The sequence below is a fragment of the Chrysochloris asiatica genome, unplaced genomic scaffold (genome assembly GCF_000296735.1).
Source record: "Chrysochloris asiatica unplaced genomic scaffold, ChrAsi1.0 scaffold00163, whole genome shotgun sequence".
NCBI lineage: Eukaryota > Metazoa > Chordata > Mammalia > Afrosoricida > Chrysochloridae > Chrysochloris > Chrysochloris asiatica.
Window position 1 is genome coordinate 6,825,356 of NW_006408681.1, and position 19,614 is coordinate 6,844,969.

Sequence of the window (19,614 nt, forward strand, 5' to 3'; positions counted from 1 at the left end):
AGGTGATCCTGCTGGTTATTTAAAATACCGGTGGCATAGCCCTCAGAATCACAGCAACTCACAAGCCACCACCAAATGATAGACAGATGAGTAGTAGCTGTTTGGTTTTATTTAGAAACTGTCACTTTAAATTTTGAGAAAGCAATGGATTTCTTGATTCTGCTACAAATTCCCCTAGCTGTAAGCTTTCCAATCTTCTAAATATTCCTTTATATGTGGTTCAGAGTTCTAGTACCATTCTGTGAGCCTGCTTGGCCCAATATTCTGTGTTGTTGGTGATGGAGCTTGTCACTGCACATCTACCCCATTTGCCATCTTGATTGTATCATAGTAAGAATAGTGGCTTCAAATATGCCCCCAGAAGCTTTTAGGTAAGGATAAAAAAAAAGAAAAAGAAGAAAACTTAAATGATATTATTAGAAACAATTGTGGGCCATCCAATAAACTAGTTTCCCTTTGCATCTGAGATACCTCCTTCTAGCTGATCTATCTTACATATTCCCTGATATATCCTTTTCCACTTCCAGCTCCTTAAAGTTGATGTTTCCTCAGACTTCTAGGCTCTGTCCTCATCTATATGTATATATGTCCTATTCAATTGTACGCATTTCTGTCTTTAATAATCACATATACACAAAAGCTATAACCTCTGCCTTGACCATACCAAACCTTCTGTTTCTACCTGTCTCTGCAATATCTCACTATATCACAAATAGTGCAAATACAATACATCCAATGTACTAATTATTTCCATAGAACATGCCCCTTCTCTTCCTACATCACTCACTCCTTCTTCTTGATTAGTAACCTTATCATCAACTTTAGTTGGAAGCCTTCTTTGGTCTTCTGTCTCACTTCCTCACAATTTCCTTTATCCTAGTACTGAAATGGATTTACTGGAGTAGTTTCCCCAGTATAGTGACTTACTTTTTGCGCTGATCATGCCTTGACTGCCCTCTTATGATAATTTCCTGATTGGCTTCTTGGGTACCAGTTCCACTTCCTGCTCAGATCTTCAGACAATGTAGTTCATAGAATAGCTTAGATAGAGTTAGGGTGGTTGCCTCTTGGAAGTATACTGTAAAACATTCACACAATGAATAGGAAGTTGGCCTGGTCTCTATGGTAGTGTTGACAAACAAGAACCAAGGACTGGTTTCAGAGTCAGTAGGCATGCTTATTCAAAATCATTTTCCTTTGCCCACCCCCAAACCCACACCCACCCAAATGCACTAAATGAAAATCTCCTGTGTTTAGGTCCTTGAATTGTATTTTTGCATACTTCCCAAGTGATTGTGATACATAACCATTTTTGGAAACTCTAAGATCTTGTCCAATTATAAGATTCAGCGACTATAATACTCTAATCAGAATCCAATTTGCTATGCCAAGAGAATAGCTACAAAACTATTTTATGCAATGGCAGCATCATTAAACTGAACATAAAATCTTGTGTGTTATTCACACTAGATGGAAAAAAAATCATTTGAATGTATAAATTCTAAAACATTTGTGAAAATAATTACAGCACATTAAAAACCATGCCTCATGAACATTGTTTTCCCAAAATCTAAGTGGTTTTCTTTAGTCTCACACATGATGTTACTGGATTGTATATGAAGAATTCAAGAATATATATGACATAAAATACAGTGGTAAATGCTATTTATATGAAATATTTAGAAATTGAAGTGCAAATTACATTTAGATAACAGCAATTGAGGTTTAGCAGAATAACAGAGGGTAAAAAATAGTTAAAATCAAAGTCATTAAAGTGAAAAAAAATCAAAACATAAAAAAATACACATGCACGTACACATACAATTTTCAGTTGAATATCTTAAAATTTTTGTTCCATGTACCACAAAACATGTTTCTTCTATCAATAATTATGATTGATATGGGAGTCCTAGTGTGGCTTTATAGGATAAGCACTGAACTGCTAACCACAAGGTCAGTGGTTCAATCCCACCTGTTGCTCCTTGGAAACCCTATACATGGTTGCTATTAGTTGGAACTAACTCAACAGCATTTAACAACAACTATGGATATTAGTGATGGTGGTGGTTATGTGCCATGGAGTCGGTTCCGACACACAGTGACCTGTACAGGGTTTCCAAGACTGTAACTCATTACCAGAATGGAAAGCCTTATTTTTCTCCCATGGAACAGCCGCTAGTTTCGAACTACTGACCTTGAGTTTAACAGCTCAATTTATAACCACTACACTGGTAGAGTTCCTTAACTGTTGTTGTTGTTGTTGTTGTTGTTGTTAAGTGCCATCAAGTTGTTTCTGACTCATAGTGACCCTGCATAGGGTTTCCAAGGTGCAGCTGGTGAACTTGAACCACTGATCTTGCAGTTCCAACCAACCTTGCAGTCCTATGCATTAACCCACAGTGCCACTAGAGAAACAGATCCCTGTAAAATTTACTACAGTATATAGCAAGAGGAGGCTTTCTGATTCTATAAAGATTTTTAGCCTGGGAAGCCCTACATTGGATTTCTATAAGTTGGAATTGACTCAGTGGCACTGGGTTGAGACAATATATGACATGGTCCTATTGGTGCAACCATTTGAAGAGGCGCCATGTGATTGACAACTGAAAGTACTGAAAGAAGTCCAAGCTGTACTGAAGTCCCTGGTAAAAAACAAAACTCCAGAAATGGACAGAATATAAGCTGAAATCTTTCAACAAACTGATACAGCAGTGGAAACACTTATTCATTTATGCCAAGAAATTTGGAAGACAGCTACCTGGCCAACGATAGAAAGAGATTCGTATCTGTGCCCATTCCACAGAAAGATGACCCAACAGAATGTGGAAATCATCAAACAATATCATTAATATCTCATACAAGTAAAATTTTTCTGAAGATAATTAAAAATGGTTATAGAAGTTGTTATTGCTGACATCTGATAGATTTTGGCTGGAAGAAGAAAATACTAGAAAGATGTTTACTTGTGGTTTATTGATTATACAAGGCATTTGACTATGTAGATTACAACAAACTACGAGTAGCATCTCAGTGACTAGGTATTCTGGTACACTATCTGTTCTCATGAGAAAATTATACATAGATCAAGACGCAGTCATTTAAACAGAATAAGGTGGTACTTAGTGTGAAGTACCATCAAGTCATTTGACTTATAGCAACCCTGTATAGGGTTTCTGAGGACCCCAAGAGTATGCTAAATGGTTTAAAATTAGGAAAGGTGTGTTGATACGGTTGTATACTTTCATCATACTTATTCAATCTATACTCTGAGCAAATGATCAGAGAAACTGAGTTATATGAAGAGCATGGCATCAGGATTGGAGGAAGACTAATTAATAAACTGTGATATGCAGAAGATACAACCTTGCTTGCTGCAAGGAGAGAGGACTTGAAATATTTGCTGATGAAGGTCAAAGACTATAGCCTTCAGTAGGGATTAAACCTCAATGCAAAGGAAACAAAACCCACCACAACTGGACCATTAAATAACAGCTTGTTAAATGGAACAAAACGATTGAAGTTGTCAAAGACTTCATTTTGCTTGGATCCACAATCAGTGTTCATGAATCAGCAGTCAAGAAATCAAAAGATGTATTGCTGTAGGCAAATCTAATATAAAAAACCTTTTTAAAGTGTTAAAAAGCAGATTTCAGTTTGAGGACAAAGGTGAACCTGACCTAAGCCATGATAATTTCAAATACCTTATATGCATGTGAAAGTTGGACAATGAATAAGAAAGATCATAGAATTGATGCCTTCTAATTATGATGTTAGAAAAGAATATTAAAAGCACCATGGACTGCCAGAAGAACAAACAAATCTGTTTTAGAAGAAGTACAGCCAGAATGTTCCTTAGAAGTGAGAATGGACATGTTGTCAGGAAGGCTAAGTTCCTGGAGAAAGACATCATGCTTCATAAAGTAGAGGGTCAATTATAAAGAGGAACACCCCCACAAGATGAATTGACACAATGGCAGCAACAGTGGAATCTAACATAACATTTGTGAGGACGGTACAAAACCAAGAATTGTTTAAATGTGTTGTGCACACGGTTGCTCCAACGCAGAATCAACTGAAGGGCACCTAACAACAAAGTTGGTGGTCCAAACCCACCTGCTGCTGGGTAAATAATGTATTACAGTAGAATAAATATTCTATTGTTTAGTGTCATCGAATCATTCCACCTCAAGGAGCAGCTAGTAGGTTTGAACTGCCAACTTTGTGGTTAGAAGTCCCATGCTTATCCTACAGCTAGGAGTGATCCATTACTCCTATCATAAGGTAGTATAAAAAGGAATACATTTGTAAGTATGAACCCAAATCCTGAAGTGTCATTGGCTGACTTCCAACGTATGTGATCTGGTGCTGGAAATAACAAAATAGATTAATTAATTAATAACAGGATATGTATTTTTCATAATTGTTTAAATTATTTAAATAACTGTTTTCTCTTTAGTCCAAGCAGTAAATTTTAAAAATATGAACTGAAATTACTTTGTTTCAATATTAAAAGCACATATTTTAATAGAAATAATTTTGTAAAGAATGCTGAAGTTCCCGGGTTAAATCACAAGTCCTATTAAATCCAGAATGAATTTAGCTACATGAAACTAATAGGACAAAAGAAAAGAAAAGAAACCTAGGAGGGAAGCCTTTTTGATAAATGGCTATCTTTAGTGATTTTGAAATAACCACACAGTTCTTGGTTACTACAAAATAATGACTGTAAACTATTCTTCCACATCACTCTCTACTTCTCATCTGGGTTTGATGATGCATTGTAGTGGTCACACAGAACTCAGACACCACAATCACAGTTAGGAAGTTTATTGGAGAAGTTGACAGGTTAACAATGTTCAGGTACATTTCTTCCAGTCAGGACAACCTCTCCTCAAACATGCCCACAAGCAGGCCTCTCTCTGCCTGGCCAATGTTACAAAACTCTTTTACAGCTGCTGATGGATGTCCACTGAACCCAACACTTCTCCATGAGCCTCATCCTAACGGCACTCGGCGCTAGCTCTGTGGGGTCAGTAAACCTAGCAACCCCCACCCAGTTAAGTGTCTGGAGGCAGTCCACTCTGCAAGCAAGCCTCCTCCCCAAAGTCATTCAACTTGACTCGCTCTGTGGGCTGGTTTCTGGTTCTGCTGCTGTTGCTGCTCCCCTGCCTCTTTTCCAGGGTGCCAGTTTTTTGTTCCTGGCTTGAGGAGATTTAATGTACAGGGATCTCTGGATCTGAAGAACACACGTTACTCCTGGCCCTTCAGTGAGATTTCTCCCTCCTGCTTCTGAGATGGCTCCTTTTATACCCACATTAGAGGTCTAACTTTCCACATTTAACCCTGTTAACAATTACTAACAACTGAATCATATAATCCATCAGTATCTTTCCCCACTTTCTCCTATGCAGACCCACCAGGAAAAAAATCATTTGGTGGGAGTTTACTAAGACTGTGGCTAGAAGAGATATTAAACAATTAATTGTACCTGTTACCATTACTTTTTGCTGCGTCTTCTAATTTCAGTACCCATTTGGTTTTCAAACCATTACTATCATAACCTTGATCATGAGATATGAAAAATTAATAGGAAAATCTGGTGCCATAAAATAAGCACTCGACCTCAAGGTAGGTTTAAACCACAAGATTGGCAGTTCAAACTCACCAGCCACTCCTCAGAAACCCCATGCTGGGTGGCTAGGAGTCAGAACCGACTCAATGGCCCTTAACAACAACAAGGTATCTATTAGGATTTGACTTGACTGCATATAACAGAATAATAATGGTGGTATAAGCAACACAGATGTTTATATATATAGTTCAGAGCTAGTCAGCTAGTCATGTTTATCAGAACCCCGACACCAATTTTTTCTCTCATAAACCACAGAATATTCTTCTGTTCCTAAAATAACATTACAATCCTAGATAAATACTAGAGCTTCAGCCACCATGGTTATATTCTAGACTGCATAAGGAGAAAGCAGAGAATAACCACAAAATAATCAAAGGGATATATATTTTTTTAAAACGAATGCAAATCAATTAATGTAATTTCTCTAATCCACACGCATTCCTCCAATAACTTCCTATTGACCTAAAGCTAAACACTAGACCTCTATTGGGACACCTTGCCTTTGAGATCCACTCCTCCTACTCTCCAGCCCCATTTTACACCACTCATCACTTTATTGTACACTGGCCTCGTTTCATGGATACTCCCAATATCTGTAGACCCTTCCTTACAGTTAACCTCTCTTTTCCAAACCTACCAAACCCTCAGACTGAACAAAATCAACACTTTCATTTTGCTCATTCGTGTTTAAGGAAGTCTTTGCTACTCCCCAAAACTGAGTTTAAAGTTCATGCTGTACTTCTTCTTGATCCTTATCATAGTTTGAAGTATTATTTTAAAGTTCCTTCCCTCTAATTATCTTTTATACAAACAGAGAACATCATCATTTTGTTTTCTGAACCTAGAACTGCTCCTATCAATGTACTCAATAAATATAAAGATTTCTGAATGTGTAGTATGCAATACTCAGATTAGAAGGGTAGATGGGAGACAAACCGCAACAAGCTGTTGCTTGTTGCTTGTATCTTAGGGATATGTGACCCTAATAAACATCTCTTCCTTCTTTTTCACTATGTGTCTGTCTTCTCTGCAGGTTGTGATTTGATCCCTGTACAGTATCTTCGCTGGGGTGACCCTGAGCCCATTGCAGCTGTGGTGTTTGCCTGCCTCGGCCTACTGGCTACCCTGTTTGTTACTGCAGTCTTCATCATTTACCGTGACACACCAGTAGTCAAGTCCTCCAGCAGGGAGCTCTGCTACATTATCCTTGCTGGCATCTGCCTGGGTTACCTATGTACCTTCTGTCTCATCGCAAAGCCCAAACAGATTTATTGCTACCTTCAGCGAATTGGCATCGGCCTCTCCCCTGCTATGAGCTACTCAGCCCTTGTAACCAAAACCAACCGTATTGCAAGGATCCTGGCTGGCAGCAAGAAGAAGATCTGTACCAAAAAGCCCAGATTCATGAGTGCCTGTGCTCAGTTAGTGATTGCTTTCATTCTCATATGCATTCAGTTAGGCATCATTGTTGCTCTCTTTATAATGGAGCCTCCTGACATCATGCATGACTACCCAAGCATTCGGGAAGTCTACCTGATTTGTAACACCACCAACCTAGGAGTAGTCACTCCTCTTGGATACAATGGATTGTTGATTTTAAGCTGCACCTTCTATGCGTTCAAGACCCGAAATGTTCCAGCTAACTTCAACGAGGCCAAGTACATTGCCTTTACAATGTACACCACCTGCATTATATGGCTGGCCTTTGTGCCAATCTACTTTGGCAGCAACTACAAAATCATCACCATGTGTTTTTCAGTCAGTCTAAGTGCCACAGTGGCTCTAGGCTGTATGTTTGTGCCAAAGGTATACATCATCCTGGCCAAACCAGAGAGAAATGTGCGCAGCGCCTTTACCACATCTACCGTGGTGCGCATGCATGTGGGGGATGGCAAGTCATCCTCAGCGGCCAGCAGATCCAGCAGCCTAGTCAACCTCTGGAAGAGGAGGGGATCCTCTGGGGAAACCCTAAGGTAAACATCGTGTGGGTATTGTGGAGCAACTGACTTCTAAAACTGAAGTACTGACATTCACTTCTGGGGCCTTTTAAATGGGAGAGAACTGAGTTAATGGGAGGAAGGGAGCTAGAGAAATATCTTAGGACCGCCTCATTGAATGTTTTTTTGGTTTGTTTGGGGGTGGGCCCAGTTACAGTGACCAAGGCTAGAAGCATGCAAGTTTAGGTCTTTCATACAGCCAACAGTTATAATAAAAGGGATAAGGTCAGGATAATGGAGAACAATGTTAAGTCACTGAGCCAAGGCAAGGACCTTAAGGTCCAGAGTTCACAAAGATGCAGTGTAGATTACATTCTGGTTCAGCCAAATTGAGTAGAAAAAAAGATCAGTGTTATCAGAGAAAATGATGCTGAGAACAGGATGCCTGCAGTCTCATCTCACTCCCAAGCTGAATATCATAGGTAGTAGTGTTACATAAATGTTATCTGAAAATGATCTGCAGCCATCAGCTAAAGATCCCTCACCCCAACATGTGAAGACTTCCTTATGTGTTAAATGACCCTAATGTCCTTCAAAGGAAATAGAATTATTTTATCAGTGGCTTGGTATAAATTCTGAGGTATTATAAAATTATATAGCTTACTGAACTGGCAATAATAATTTCCTCTATTTAAATGGCATTGGTGATGGTGGTGGTTATGTGATGTGGAGTTGGTTCCAACTCATAGCTACTCTGAATAGGGTTTCCAAGGCTGTAAATCTTTATGGGAGCAGAAAGTCTCATCTTTCTCCCATTTATTTAAGTAGCACCTGTCAAAAAGAGCTATTCAGGACATCAACCCTTCAAACTGTAGGGGAACTTAACATTTTTTTTTTTTTCTTAAAGTTAAATATGTAAATGTTGTTGTTGTTGTTAAGTGCCATTGAGTCAGTTCGAATTCATAGCAACCCTGTATAGGGTTTCCAAGGAGCGGCTAGTGAGCTTGAACTGCTGATAGAAATATCTTTTAAATAGAAGAGATATCTAAATAATAATGTTTGAAATATTCCACCTATTCCTTCTTTCAGCTTGCATGAAAAGCAGTACTGTTCTATCATTCCTAATTCTTCGACGTATATACGCATAGATTGTCCAAGGTAATCAACTAAATGATAAACTTTGGAAGAAACAACTCATCTTTGACTTCTTCATTAAATCCTGGCAATGCCAGGATCTGTACACAGAAGCACTTCTTCCATAAATCTAACCTACCAGCATTGTTTCCATTTGTCTTCTTGGCTCCTCTCTGAAACGTTCTTTCACTGAAACTTCTGCAAGACCAATCTTTCCTTTTAACTAAGAATACTGATTTTTTTTTTTTTCAAACATTTATTCTATCAGGCAAGCCTTTTCTTCAAATGAAATATCCCAGGGAAACCTGAATCACAAAGCAGATAGATTGATGGAGGGAGGGAATTGTCAGTCTGTGCGTAAGTACCTAAAACACTCATTAAGGCAGCTTCTTTAAAGAGACAGCATGGAATGCTACTGAAGAGCACTGGCTTTGTAGCCATCTTTCTCCTGACTTTGAATCCTGACACTTTAATTTCATATATCTGAGCCTTAGTAACTTAATCCCACTCTGTAAAATGTTGAAGAGTGCATAGATAATGGGTACAAAGATTAGACATATAGTATTTTATTGAAAGCAGTGCAAAGTGCTAGACAGCACTGAGATTGAGTCACTTAATATCTGTTCAATCTTGGGAAAATTACTTAGCCTTTCTATACCTGGGTTTCCTCCTCTAATAAGTGTGGATCATGAAATATATACCTCATAGAGTGCAGTGAGGCTTAAATGATTTAACACATGTAAAGTATCTACCATATAGGAAGCGCTTGTGTTTCTGTGTGTTAAGTGCTATCGAGTCAGTGTTGAGTCATAGCAACCCTGTGTAGGGTTTCTGAGAAGCAGCTGGTGGATTGGAACTGTTGACCTTGAAGCTCAAACTGACTTTGCAGTCTAGCACATTATTCTGCAACGCCATACCAGGACACTTACTATTATCTGCTGAACTAACAACATGAATCTTCTTCCATACCTGAAACTCTTTGTGCCAGGTATGCATGCAGCATGATCTTAATACAAGGCAGTGCAGAGCTACAGACACATTAATTCTATTCATGCGGTCTGGACTTTCAGGAACATCCTTACCTTAACATTTTCCAGCTTCTTGCCCAGCACCTAGTCCATCATGTGTTCTTGCTGTTGTTAAGTGCCATCGAATCAGTTCTGATTCATAGTGACCCTGTGTAAGGTTTCCAAGGAACATCTGGTGTGTTTGAACTGCTGACCTTATGGTTCAAAGTCCAGTATTGACCCTACAGTGTTACACCAGGTGTCCAAACTGTAAAGTATTCTAATGTAAAGAGGGTAAGCCACTTATGAGTGGAAGCCTTTTCTACCTTATTCTGCATTGGGCACCCAATCATGTAGAAGGTTGCTTGGCACACAGAAGTCACTCACCAGTCGCTTCTTGGTACATTTGTTGAATGGATGAATTTGTAAAGGTAGCAATGGGGTAGGCATTTTTTATTTATATTTTGGTGTTCATACTATTGATGGTTACTGTGAACCACAAGTTCAGCAGTTCAAGCCAACCAGGTACTCCTCAGAAATCCTACACAGGGTCACTATGAGTCGGCACAAACTCAACAGCACTTAACAACAACTAGCTCTCATAAGGTTAAGCTTACAGTGATCAACATTATAAAATGTCTTGCATTCAAACAGCCATTTGTTTCTGCTTAAGACTCGTGTTACTAATTCTGTCTATTTATCCTATGCTTTGCTGTAGTTCTAATGTTCCTGTATCACGATTTTCAACTATTTCATTTCTACTGTAGTAAATAAAGAGATAAGAAAAATAACAAAATTTACTGTCAGTATAGTAGAAAATAGGGATTCTGAGGATTGGATGGCAATACTTTAACTTGTTTTTCCCAGCATGACCATGCAGTTCTTGATGACTGGGTTTTGCAGTCAGTTAATTTGGGTAGTTGTTAAGTGCCATGAAGTCAGTACTGACTCATAGTGACCCTATGCACAACAGAACAAAACACTGCCTATTCCTGGGCCAACCTCACAACTGTTGACACGCTTGAGCCCACTGATGCTGCCACTTTGCCAATCCATCTCACTGGGGGTCTTCCTCTTTTTCTTGGACCCTCCACCTTACTAAACATGATATCCTTCTCCAGGGACTGGTCCCTCCTGACAATATGTCCAAAGTATGAGAGACAAAGTTTGGCCATCCTGGCCTCCAACGAGCACTCTGGCTGCACTTCTTCCAAGGACAGACCATTGGCAATTGTTGATTTTTCATTGCAGTCTTTCTTGGTAAATGCTGGTCTACATGTTTGTAGCTACAACAGGTAAACAAACTAGAGCCCTTTTGACCTCAATCCAGATATTCAAATGAGAACCTGCTTTTGATATGGAGAAAAAGAAATGGCTGAGAAAGCTCTAGTTTCCTTACACTAGGGAAATACATCACAAACTTGGTCTCCGCTTTAAACCATTGTCCTTATGGATTACTTCCCTAAATTTCACAGAGAGAAATTTGGTCCCTGCTAAAGGTCTTTTCCTATATGCCTTCAGTGAGTCCCAAAACCATTTCCTTTATGGGATCCAAAAATTAAGATGTTCAGAGCTTTAATATAGTGTTGTTGTTGTTGTTGTTGTTATGGTGTGTTGTAGAATCAGTTCCAACTCATAGTGATCCTGTATAAGGTTTCTGAGGCTGTTAATCTCTACAGAAGCAGATAACTTCATCTTTCTCCCATGGAGTGAAGTGGTTGGTGGATTTGATCCACCAGCCATGCAGTTAACAGCCCAATGCATAACCCACTACGCCTCCAGGGATTTTCAACATATATGTGTATTATTGTTGTTACTGTGTGCTGCTGATTCAGTCCCAACATAGACCAACCCTGTGTAGGGTTTCTAAGTGCTCCTGGTGGATTTGAATTGCTCACCTTGTGGTTAGTTGTCCAGTGTTTATCCTATAGCATCATGTATGAGCGGGACTTTAAAAAGTTTTGGAAAAAATTTGTTGTATTTTAATTCCATTTTTTATGTACTTTTTAAAAGTCCATTGGTGTTTATCACACTGTAGCGTATAGCTACTGTTGTTAAGTGTCGTCGAGTCAGTTCTGACTCATAGCAGCTGGTAGGTTTGAACCTAGGAGCAGCTGGTGGGTTTGAACAAGCAACATTGCAGTTAGTAGTCTAGTGCTTATCCTACAGTACCATATGAGGACTCCAGCTTAAGTCCTAGAAGTGACTGCTCTTTAGAGAATCACAAAATTAAAAGGGAGATAAATTTATACATAACTAGGTTGCTTATCTCCCCTTTTAGTTTGCAGTTTTCTAGAGCAGTGTATAACACATTATCCAGTCACTCTGGAACTAAGTAATGGGGGAGGGGTTAACTTGGGGGCTTCTATTCCTTTCACGTTTATTTTAATTTACTGTCAGGCTTTTAACTCTGGAATATGGCAATGAATCCTTCTATTGGGACCTATTCTTGTTGAGTGGGTTCCGATTCATAGCGACCCTGTGTAGGGTTCCAAGGCTGTAAATCTTTACTGGAACAGAAAGCTTCATCTGTCTTCTGTGGAGTGGTTGGTAGAGTTGAACTACTGATCTTGCAGTTAGCAGCACAATGCATAATCCATTTCACCACCAAAGTTCCCTTTGTAGTTGTTAAGTGCTTTTAAGTCAGTTTCGACTCATAGCGACCCTATAGAGAGTTTCTGAGCAACAACTGGTGACTTTGAACCGCCGACCTTGTGGTTCAAACCAACCTTGTGGTCCAGCGCTTTATCCTACATCACCACACCTAGGATTGTCTTAATTAGGTAACTTAAATTTTTAGATGTAGGTATTTGAGGAAAATTAGCTGCTATCCTGAATCCATCCTGGTTCTGCTCTCTAACTCTGGCAAATGGAGGACTGACTCAATGACACCACCAAGATTATAGTTATTGGTGGTGATTATGTGCCGTGGAGTTGTGTCCGACTCAGCGACGCTGCGTAGGGTTTCCAAGGAGCAGAAAGCCTCCTCTTTCTCCCATGAAAACTCCAGTAGTTTCAAACTGCTGTCCTTGAGATTAGCAGCCCGATTCATAACCACTACACTACCAGAGTTCTGGTAGCAGAGTGCTTACAAATCGGGCTGCAAACTGCAAGGTCAGCTGTTCCACCAGAGAAAGATGAGGCTTTACAGTAAAGATTTACAGCCTCAGAAACCCTGTACAGGGTCGCTATGAGTCGGAACCGACTCCAAGGCACATAACCCCCACCACCATGTTTCTAACACATAGCATATAACCTCCACCAGTACCACTTGGATAAGTTACATAGAGAAAATAGATGCAAATACAATGCACCAGTTTGTATCTGTGGCAACAGTCACAAGAGCACTCATATCCAGCTGTGTGAAAGGTACTTAAGGCTGTTTTTACAACTGTAAAAGGTAATAAATTCTGTTGCAGAGAATAAATGAAGCAATGCATGTTAAGTGTTTAGTTATCAGCACGTAGAAAACACTAGATCAATGGTAGATAAACCATTTTAGAATAGAAATCCTGCCTTTCAGAGGGTTAAACAATGGTTGGTCTTCATTTTTCCCACAGTACAATATCTACCGAGGTAGGCTACTCTGAGCCTAGCTCAGAGGCTCGATGATGCCAGAGCCAGCATTTCTTCTATTCTCTACTCTTTTTACTAATGGTTGGTTGCAAGCTATCTGCCATGACTTCATGCATTGAATATTTTCTTTTCTTTTTTAACTATGATTATTAGTTTTATATTCGACAGTCATATACTTTCTTTCATGTCAATGATTGTAGTCCCCTCCATGGAACAGGAGCTATCCCTTTTCCTCCCTGTGATTTCTATTTATATTCCACCCACCTTCTCCATCCCTTTTTAATTTTGTCCTTAGGTAAATGTTGCCCTTTTGAATTTTGACCATTCCATGGTGAGCATACCTTACTAGTATGCGCTATATACCTATCTACTGCTTGGCTGACAATTGGGCCATGAGGATGAGTTCCTTTCCAGATCTGACTGGTGTTCAAGGCTCATTATCTCAGGGTTCCTCCACTCTCTTTCTGACCAGTAAGCCAAGTCTTTTTTTTTTTTTTTTTCTTTAATAATTTTAAGTTTTGTTCCACATTTTCTGTTGTTCTACCCAAGATTTTCTAATGTGATCCCTTTCAGAGTAGTTGGTGTTGGTAGCCAAGCACCATTTCGTTCTCCTGGTCTCAAAGTCATGAACACTTATGCTCACATGTTTCATTAGTCCATTGTACTAATTGTTTCCAAGCTTCTTCAGTTCTCATCATTCTTCTTTATTCTGCTCATGGAGAGAACAATAGCTGCACTTCAGATAGCCTCTCATAAGCCTTTAAGATCCCAGATGCTACTCACTGAAGTAGGATGTAGAACATTGTCTTTGTGGATTATGTTACGCCAATTGATCATGATGTCCACAGAGACTATATGGTCCTGAGCGCCCAGGCCTAGCAACTCATTACCTTAAGATGTTTGATTATATCTAAGACATTGTCATCATTTTGCCCACTGTATGCTCCACAACATCCATAGTTGTGTTTTCAGGAAAGGTAAATGTCTACATACAAATATCCTCTTCCAAACTCATATATTTGTGGGATATATACATATTTATATATATATCCCACTCTGCCTCCCATATCCATGCATACTGCATTTCTGTACATGTATCTACCCATAGAACATTGTTGTGTATGTCTCACTATTATAATATGCATTGAATCTTATTATTAGGGAAAACGAAAGCCTTTTCAAAGGCCCAGCAGAATTATGCTTGCATCTCATTGGCTCAAACTGTTTCACATGGCTATAAATCTTTGCTTCAAGGTAATGTGGGGAAATGTGCATTTACCTTTTCAGCTTCTATAATGGAGACTTAAGGAGAGAAAAGAGTGCCCAGTATATGTTTATTATGCCAATAAATAGTGCCTGCCTCAGTAAGTAGTAGACTATTAGGCAACAGTGCTAGTAGTAGTAATAGGAGAGAAGTAGTAAGAGGGGAAGGAGCTCTGGGAACGTAGTGGTTACGAATCAGGTTGTGAACCTTAAGGTCAGCAGTTCGAAACTACTAGCTGTTCCGGGGGAGAAAGATGGTTTCTGCTCCTGTAAAGATTTACAGCCTCGGAACCGACTCCACGGCACACAGCCACCACCACCATAGTACCCAAAATGGTTCACCTATTATTACACGTCTACTCTGTTCTGCTGCCTTATTGAACATTTGTTGTTATTGTTGTTAAGTGCTGTTCAGTCAGTTCTAACTCATAGAAACTCTTTTTAAGTTTTTCGATGAACAGCTGTTGGGTTTGGACCTCCAACCTCATGATTAGCAGTCCACTGCTTATCCTACAGCACCACAGCAGGACTCCATTGAACATTTAATACATATTATTATCCTAAATTCTTTAATTTTCACAAAATATTGCAAGTAGAAACATTCATCATTCCCATCATTCCCACTTTTTAGATGAAACACTTGAGGGTCCAACATGTTTAAAATACTTTCCCATGGTCTCATGACTAGTAAGTGATAGAACAGTTCTTAACTCAGACTTGAGCTATATTGCAGCTGGAATTGAGCATTTCCCAAAGTACATGCTTTGGAAATTTAGTCCCACAAATTGCCTCATGAAAAAGCTTACTTAGTCGAATAAGATTTAAATCCTCTGTCTAATCTAATCCTTTCTTAGAGATGAATATCTTGCAGTGTAGAAACCATCATTCATTTGTTAATTCCCCACATTTCTCAAGCTTCTTAAACACAGGACCATTACCCCCTCCCCTCCCCTCCCCACCGTAAGCAACCCTTTAAACATTCTAAGAACTAGTATTCTTAGGGCACACTTTGTAAAACACTATAAGAGCCAAAAGAGAAGATGTGTTTCTGATGCCGGAAGAGCCATGCTTTTGGTGAGAAGAGGGCCCAAATGAGCCAACACCTGCCTATGGTCTTAGAGAATTATTTTAGGCTTGCTGACACTGAAGGAAAGAATTAAACTAACTCTACCAGATACATTAGATTTCTGAAAAGTTAAATCCACTCACCAAATAACATAAAGAAGAAAAGTACTCTGAGTCAGTCATTCAATTCAATGAAATAACAAAGGGAGATTTTTATTTAAGAGTGGGTGATCACTATTTATTTTAGTGCTTCTATATATGTGTGTGTATATGTGTGTGTACACACAGACACAGATACACAGATATATATAGATATATAAATATAGATATATATATATATAGATATATATATATAGAGAGAGAGAGAGAGAGAGAAAAAACATAGAGAGAGAGAGAGAGAAACATGCTATTTATGCCATCAATGTATAGAGGTCCCTGTGATTAACATTTTGGTTCTAGACACTAATTTCCAGGACAACTTAGTGCAGCACCAAATCATTGTCAACCAGATAATGCCAGGCTTCCATTTAAGGCCTTCACTTCAGCTGAAAATTGACAAATGAACACAAAGCCAGTTCTGACTTAAATAAGGCACTGAATCTGATGAATCTAAAGTTCTGGCTCTATAAAATTCAAAATTCCCTGAGATGTGAGGCTGGCGTCCCACAATTTAGTAGATTTTTCAATTCATGATCAAAGTCTATTGCTCTAAACCATAGCTTTTCTCAGAAGGTAAAACAGTAGAGATTTTAAAACATTAGAGTTTTCTTCCCCTTAACTTAATTTTAGAAGCCATCATTTGTCACTTTGTTTTAATTAACTAAGTTTGTATTAATTAACATTGTCATGAAGGCCCACTTAGGCTGTCTGGTAAAACAACTATCCCTTCCATAACGATTGCCCAAATTGCAATTTGCCTGGAAAGTTGGTTGTCTTGTATGAATTCCAATATACTTAACTATTATCAGGGCTTTGATGATTTCCAATAGCTTGCATTTCATTAGGGGAGCACGGTGGCGCTCTGTAGGATATGCAACTGCAAACTACAATGTCAGCAGTTAGAGCCCACCAGCCACTCTGTGGGTAAAAGGTGGTCATTCTGCCCCCATAAAGATTTAAAGCCTCAGGAACCTGATACAGGGTCACTGTGAGTTGGGACAGACTAGGTGGCACTTAACAACAACTCCCTAACAACAGCCTATGTGAAGTGATGTCCATGCTATTTCCCTCTTGAGAATCTTCAACACCTTCTTTCTCTCTATCCAGATTCAATTAATCTTCCAAAGTACAGATTCCCCAGTGAAATTCTATCTAACAGACACTCCCTCATCTGAACTTTTGGCATATTTATTGTTTATGTTATTTATGTTATGTTATTGTTCAAGTACCGTTGAATCTGCTACAACTCATAGAGAGCCTGCATAGGGTTTCTGAGGCTATACATTCTCATGGAAGAAGAAAGCCTCAGCTTTCTCTTGCAGAGTGGCTGGTGAACTGGAACTACTGGCTTCATGGTTAGCAGTCCAATGCTTATCCTGCAGTATTACAAACACTCATTTTTTATCTACAGCACGTATTTGTCATGTATACCCATACCTTATTCACTTATTATTCATTTATAAAAATCTGAGAATTAATGAAAGAATATATAATTGATGGCAGACACATTTCCTGATTTTAAACCATTCAGTAGATCCTCTTGTTCTTCTTGAATGACTGCTTCTTGGTCTGTGTACACGTTCTTCTTGAGCACAATGAACTTTTCTGGAATACCCATTCTTCACAGTGTTATCCACATTATGCATAACACAGTTTAGTCTTTGCATAGTCAATAAAGCACAAATAAACATTGTAATGCTATTCATTACTTTCAGTCAAGATATATCTGATGTCAGCAGTGATATTCTTAGTTTCATTTCCTCTTCTGAATCTGGCTTGAATTTCTGACAGTTCTCTGTCAATGAACTGCTGCAGTCATTTTTTTAAGTATCTTCAGAAAAATTTTACTCACATGCAATATTAATGATATTGTTTGCTGATTTCCACATTCCATTAGGTCACCTCTCTTTGGAATGGGTACAAGTATCTTCCAATCAGTTGGCCAGGCATCTTCCAAATATCTTCACATAGATGAGTGAGCGTCTCAAGAACTGCATTTGTAAGGACCAAACTGATTTTACCTGATTTTGCCTACCTAGAAACTGCTTGACTAAACTCTAGTCAGGCTCAGGAAAGCATTTTAAATAGACAAGGCCTCAGTTATTAGTTCCCTCCAGAGGCAAGGTCAATCTCCATTCTGTACATTAGCCTGAACACGTACTTTAGCTCCAAGAATATGATGTATGTATAAATAGCCAGGCAGCTCAAGGCCAGAGGCCAGATGTTTTCCTTTACCCTAGCCTAAGAACAAAGACCACCAGTCCTGACCAATTAAACTGTAACATCTCATAGTTTGCCAATTGTTAACCAATCCAAAGATTGTAAAGCTGAGAAATCTGAGCTGTTTGAAAATTCTATAAAAACCCTGCAGACAATGAATTCGGGGCTCTTTCCCTATTCCGAAACGTCGGATAAGGTTAGAGACCTGGCTCGAGCTTGATTAAACAACCCTTATGTATTTGCATCGGTACACAGCTCCTGGGTGGTCTTTGGGGACCCTGAATTCTGGACATAACACATTAGTTTGTTAAAAGATTTCAATTTGTACTTCATCAATTCTGGAACCTTGCTTGGCATATATATTGTTATTTGTTGTTAAGTGCCATTGAGTAGGTTCTGACTCATACAGACCCTGTATAAGGTTTCCAAGACTGTAAATCTTTGAAGGAGTAGAAAGTGTCACCTTTCTCCAGTGAAGAAACTGGTGGGCTTGAACTGCTGACTTTTGGTTCAAAGTTTAGTGCTTATCCTATGGAGCCTTTTATAGATGAAGTATTTTCATAACTTGACTGTTTAATATAGTCTTAAGCCCTAGTATATTTCTCCATCAAGCCCTAGTATAGTGTCAGGCACCTAGCAAGCTCAGTGACCTAGCAAGTTGATTGAATGCTGGATTGATTAAGACCTTGATGAGTTACAGATTATAGCATTTACACTGTCATCACGGTGAACAAGACTGCTCATTTTGTTTACTTGATTGTCCAAATTTTATCTGATGATGATTTGTTATTTAAAACACACACACACACAAATTTTCTTTTTTAAAGCCAATTTTTTTTTTTTTAAATCGTGTTTCCACTAAGTGGTTTTTCTGTGTCAAGGCTTTCTAGATAGTAGTAATAACAGAAGAATCCCTAGTAGTGTAGTGGGTTACATGTTGGTCTGCTAACAACAAAGTAAGCAGTTTGAAACCACCAATCGCTATGCAGGAGAAAGATAAAGATTTCCTCTCCCATAAAGGTCTACAGCCTTGGCAACCCTATACAGGGTCACTCTGAGTAGGAACTGACTTGAGGGCATGCAGCAACAACAATGGTAACAGAAATAATTAAAATACAATCTTTGAGGGACTCTCCATTTCCTGAGGGAGACAGAATTGGAGGCAGATGAAACCAATAAAATGACATAGAGCCATCACAGGAGTCTAGGTATAAAAGAGGCACCCAAAAGTAGAAGTAGTGGATTCTTCCTGAAGATATCTAAAAAAATCTTTCCAAAAGAAGCAAACCAAATCACAGAAACTAAGCATTTTAGTTACTGCTTAGAATTCTCTGAGTTCTCCACTAGCTAGGAAAATAGATTAAAGTAAACTTGCTTCAAATGGCAAGAAAAGGCTCCTGGCAATACAACTTTGCCTGACCAACCTCACTTCTAACTGCTCCCTGACTCACTCTCTATACTGATCTACATAGACTTTCTTGCTGTCTGGTATCCAGCAAGGCAGCAACCTCTGTATGGAATACATAACCAACACTCCCCAACTCTCACTTTGCCAGCTCATACTCATCTTAGATACCATTCCTGCTGGGAAAGGATCCACATCTCTGAGAATACTTTAGAT

The 19,614-nt window shown here is 38.9% G+C and overlaps 1 protein-coding gene across 2 annotated transcripts in view; it reads left to right on the forward strand.

Moving 5' to 3' along the window:
* The window catches only part of GRM5 (glutamate receptor, metabotropic 5), a 677,550-nt gene that overhangs the window by 588,938 nt on the left and 68,998 nt on the right, over nt 1-19,614 (forward strand). For both annotated transcript variants that reach the window (XM_006871218.1, XM_006871217.1), the window contains one exon: nt 6,666-7,605. In XM_006871218.1, the coding sequence (XP_006871280.1) occupies nt 6,666-7,605 (940 nt within the window). The remainder of the gene's footprint in view (nt 1-6,665; nt 7,606-19,614) is intronic.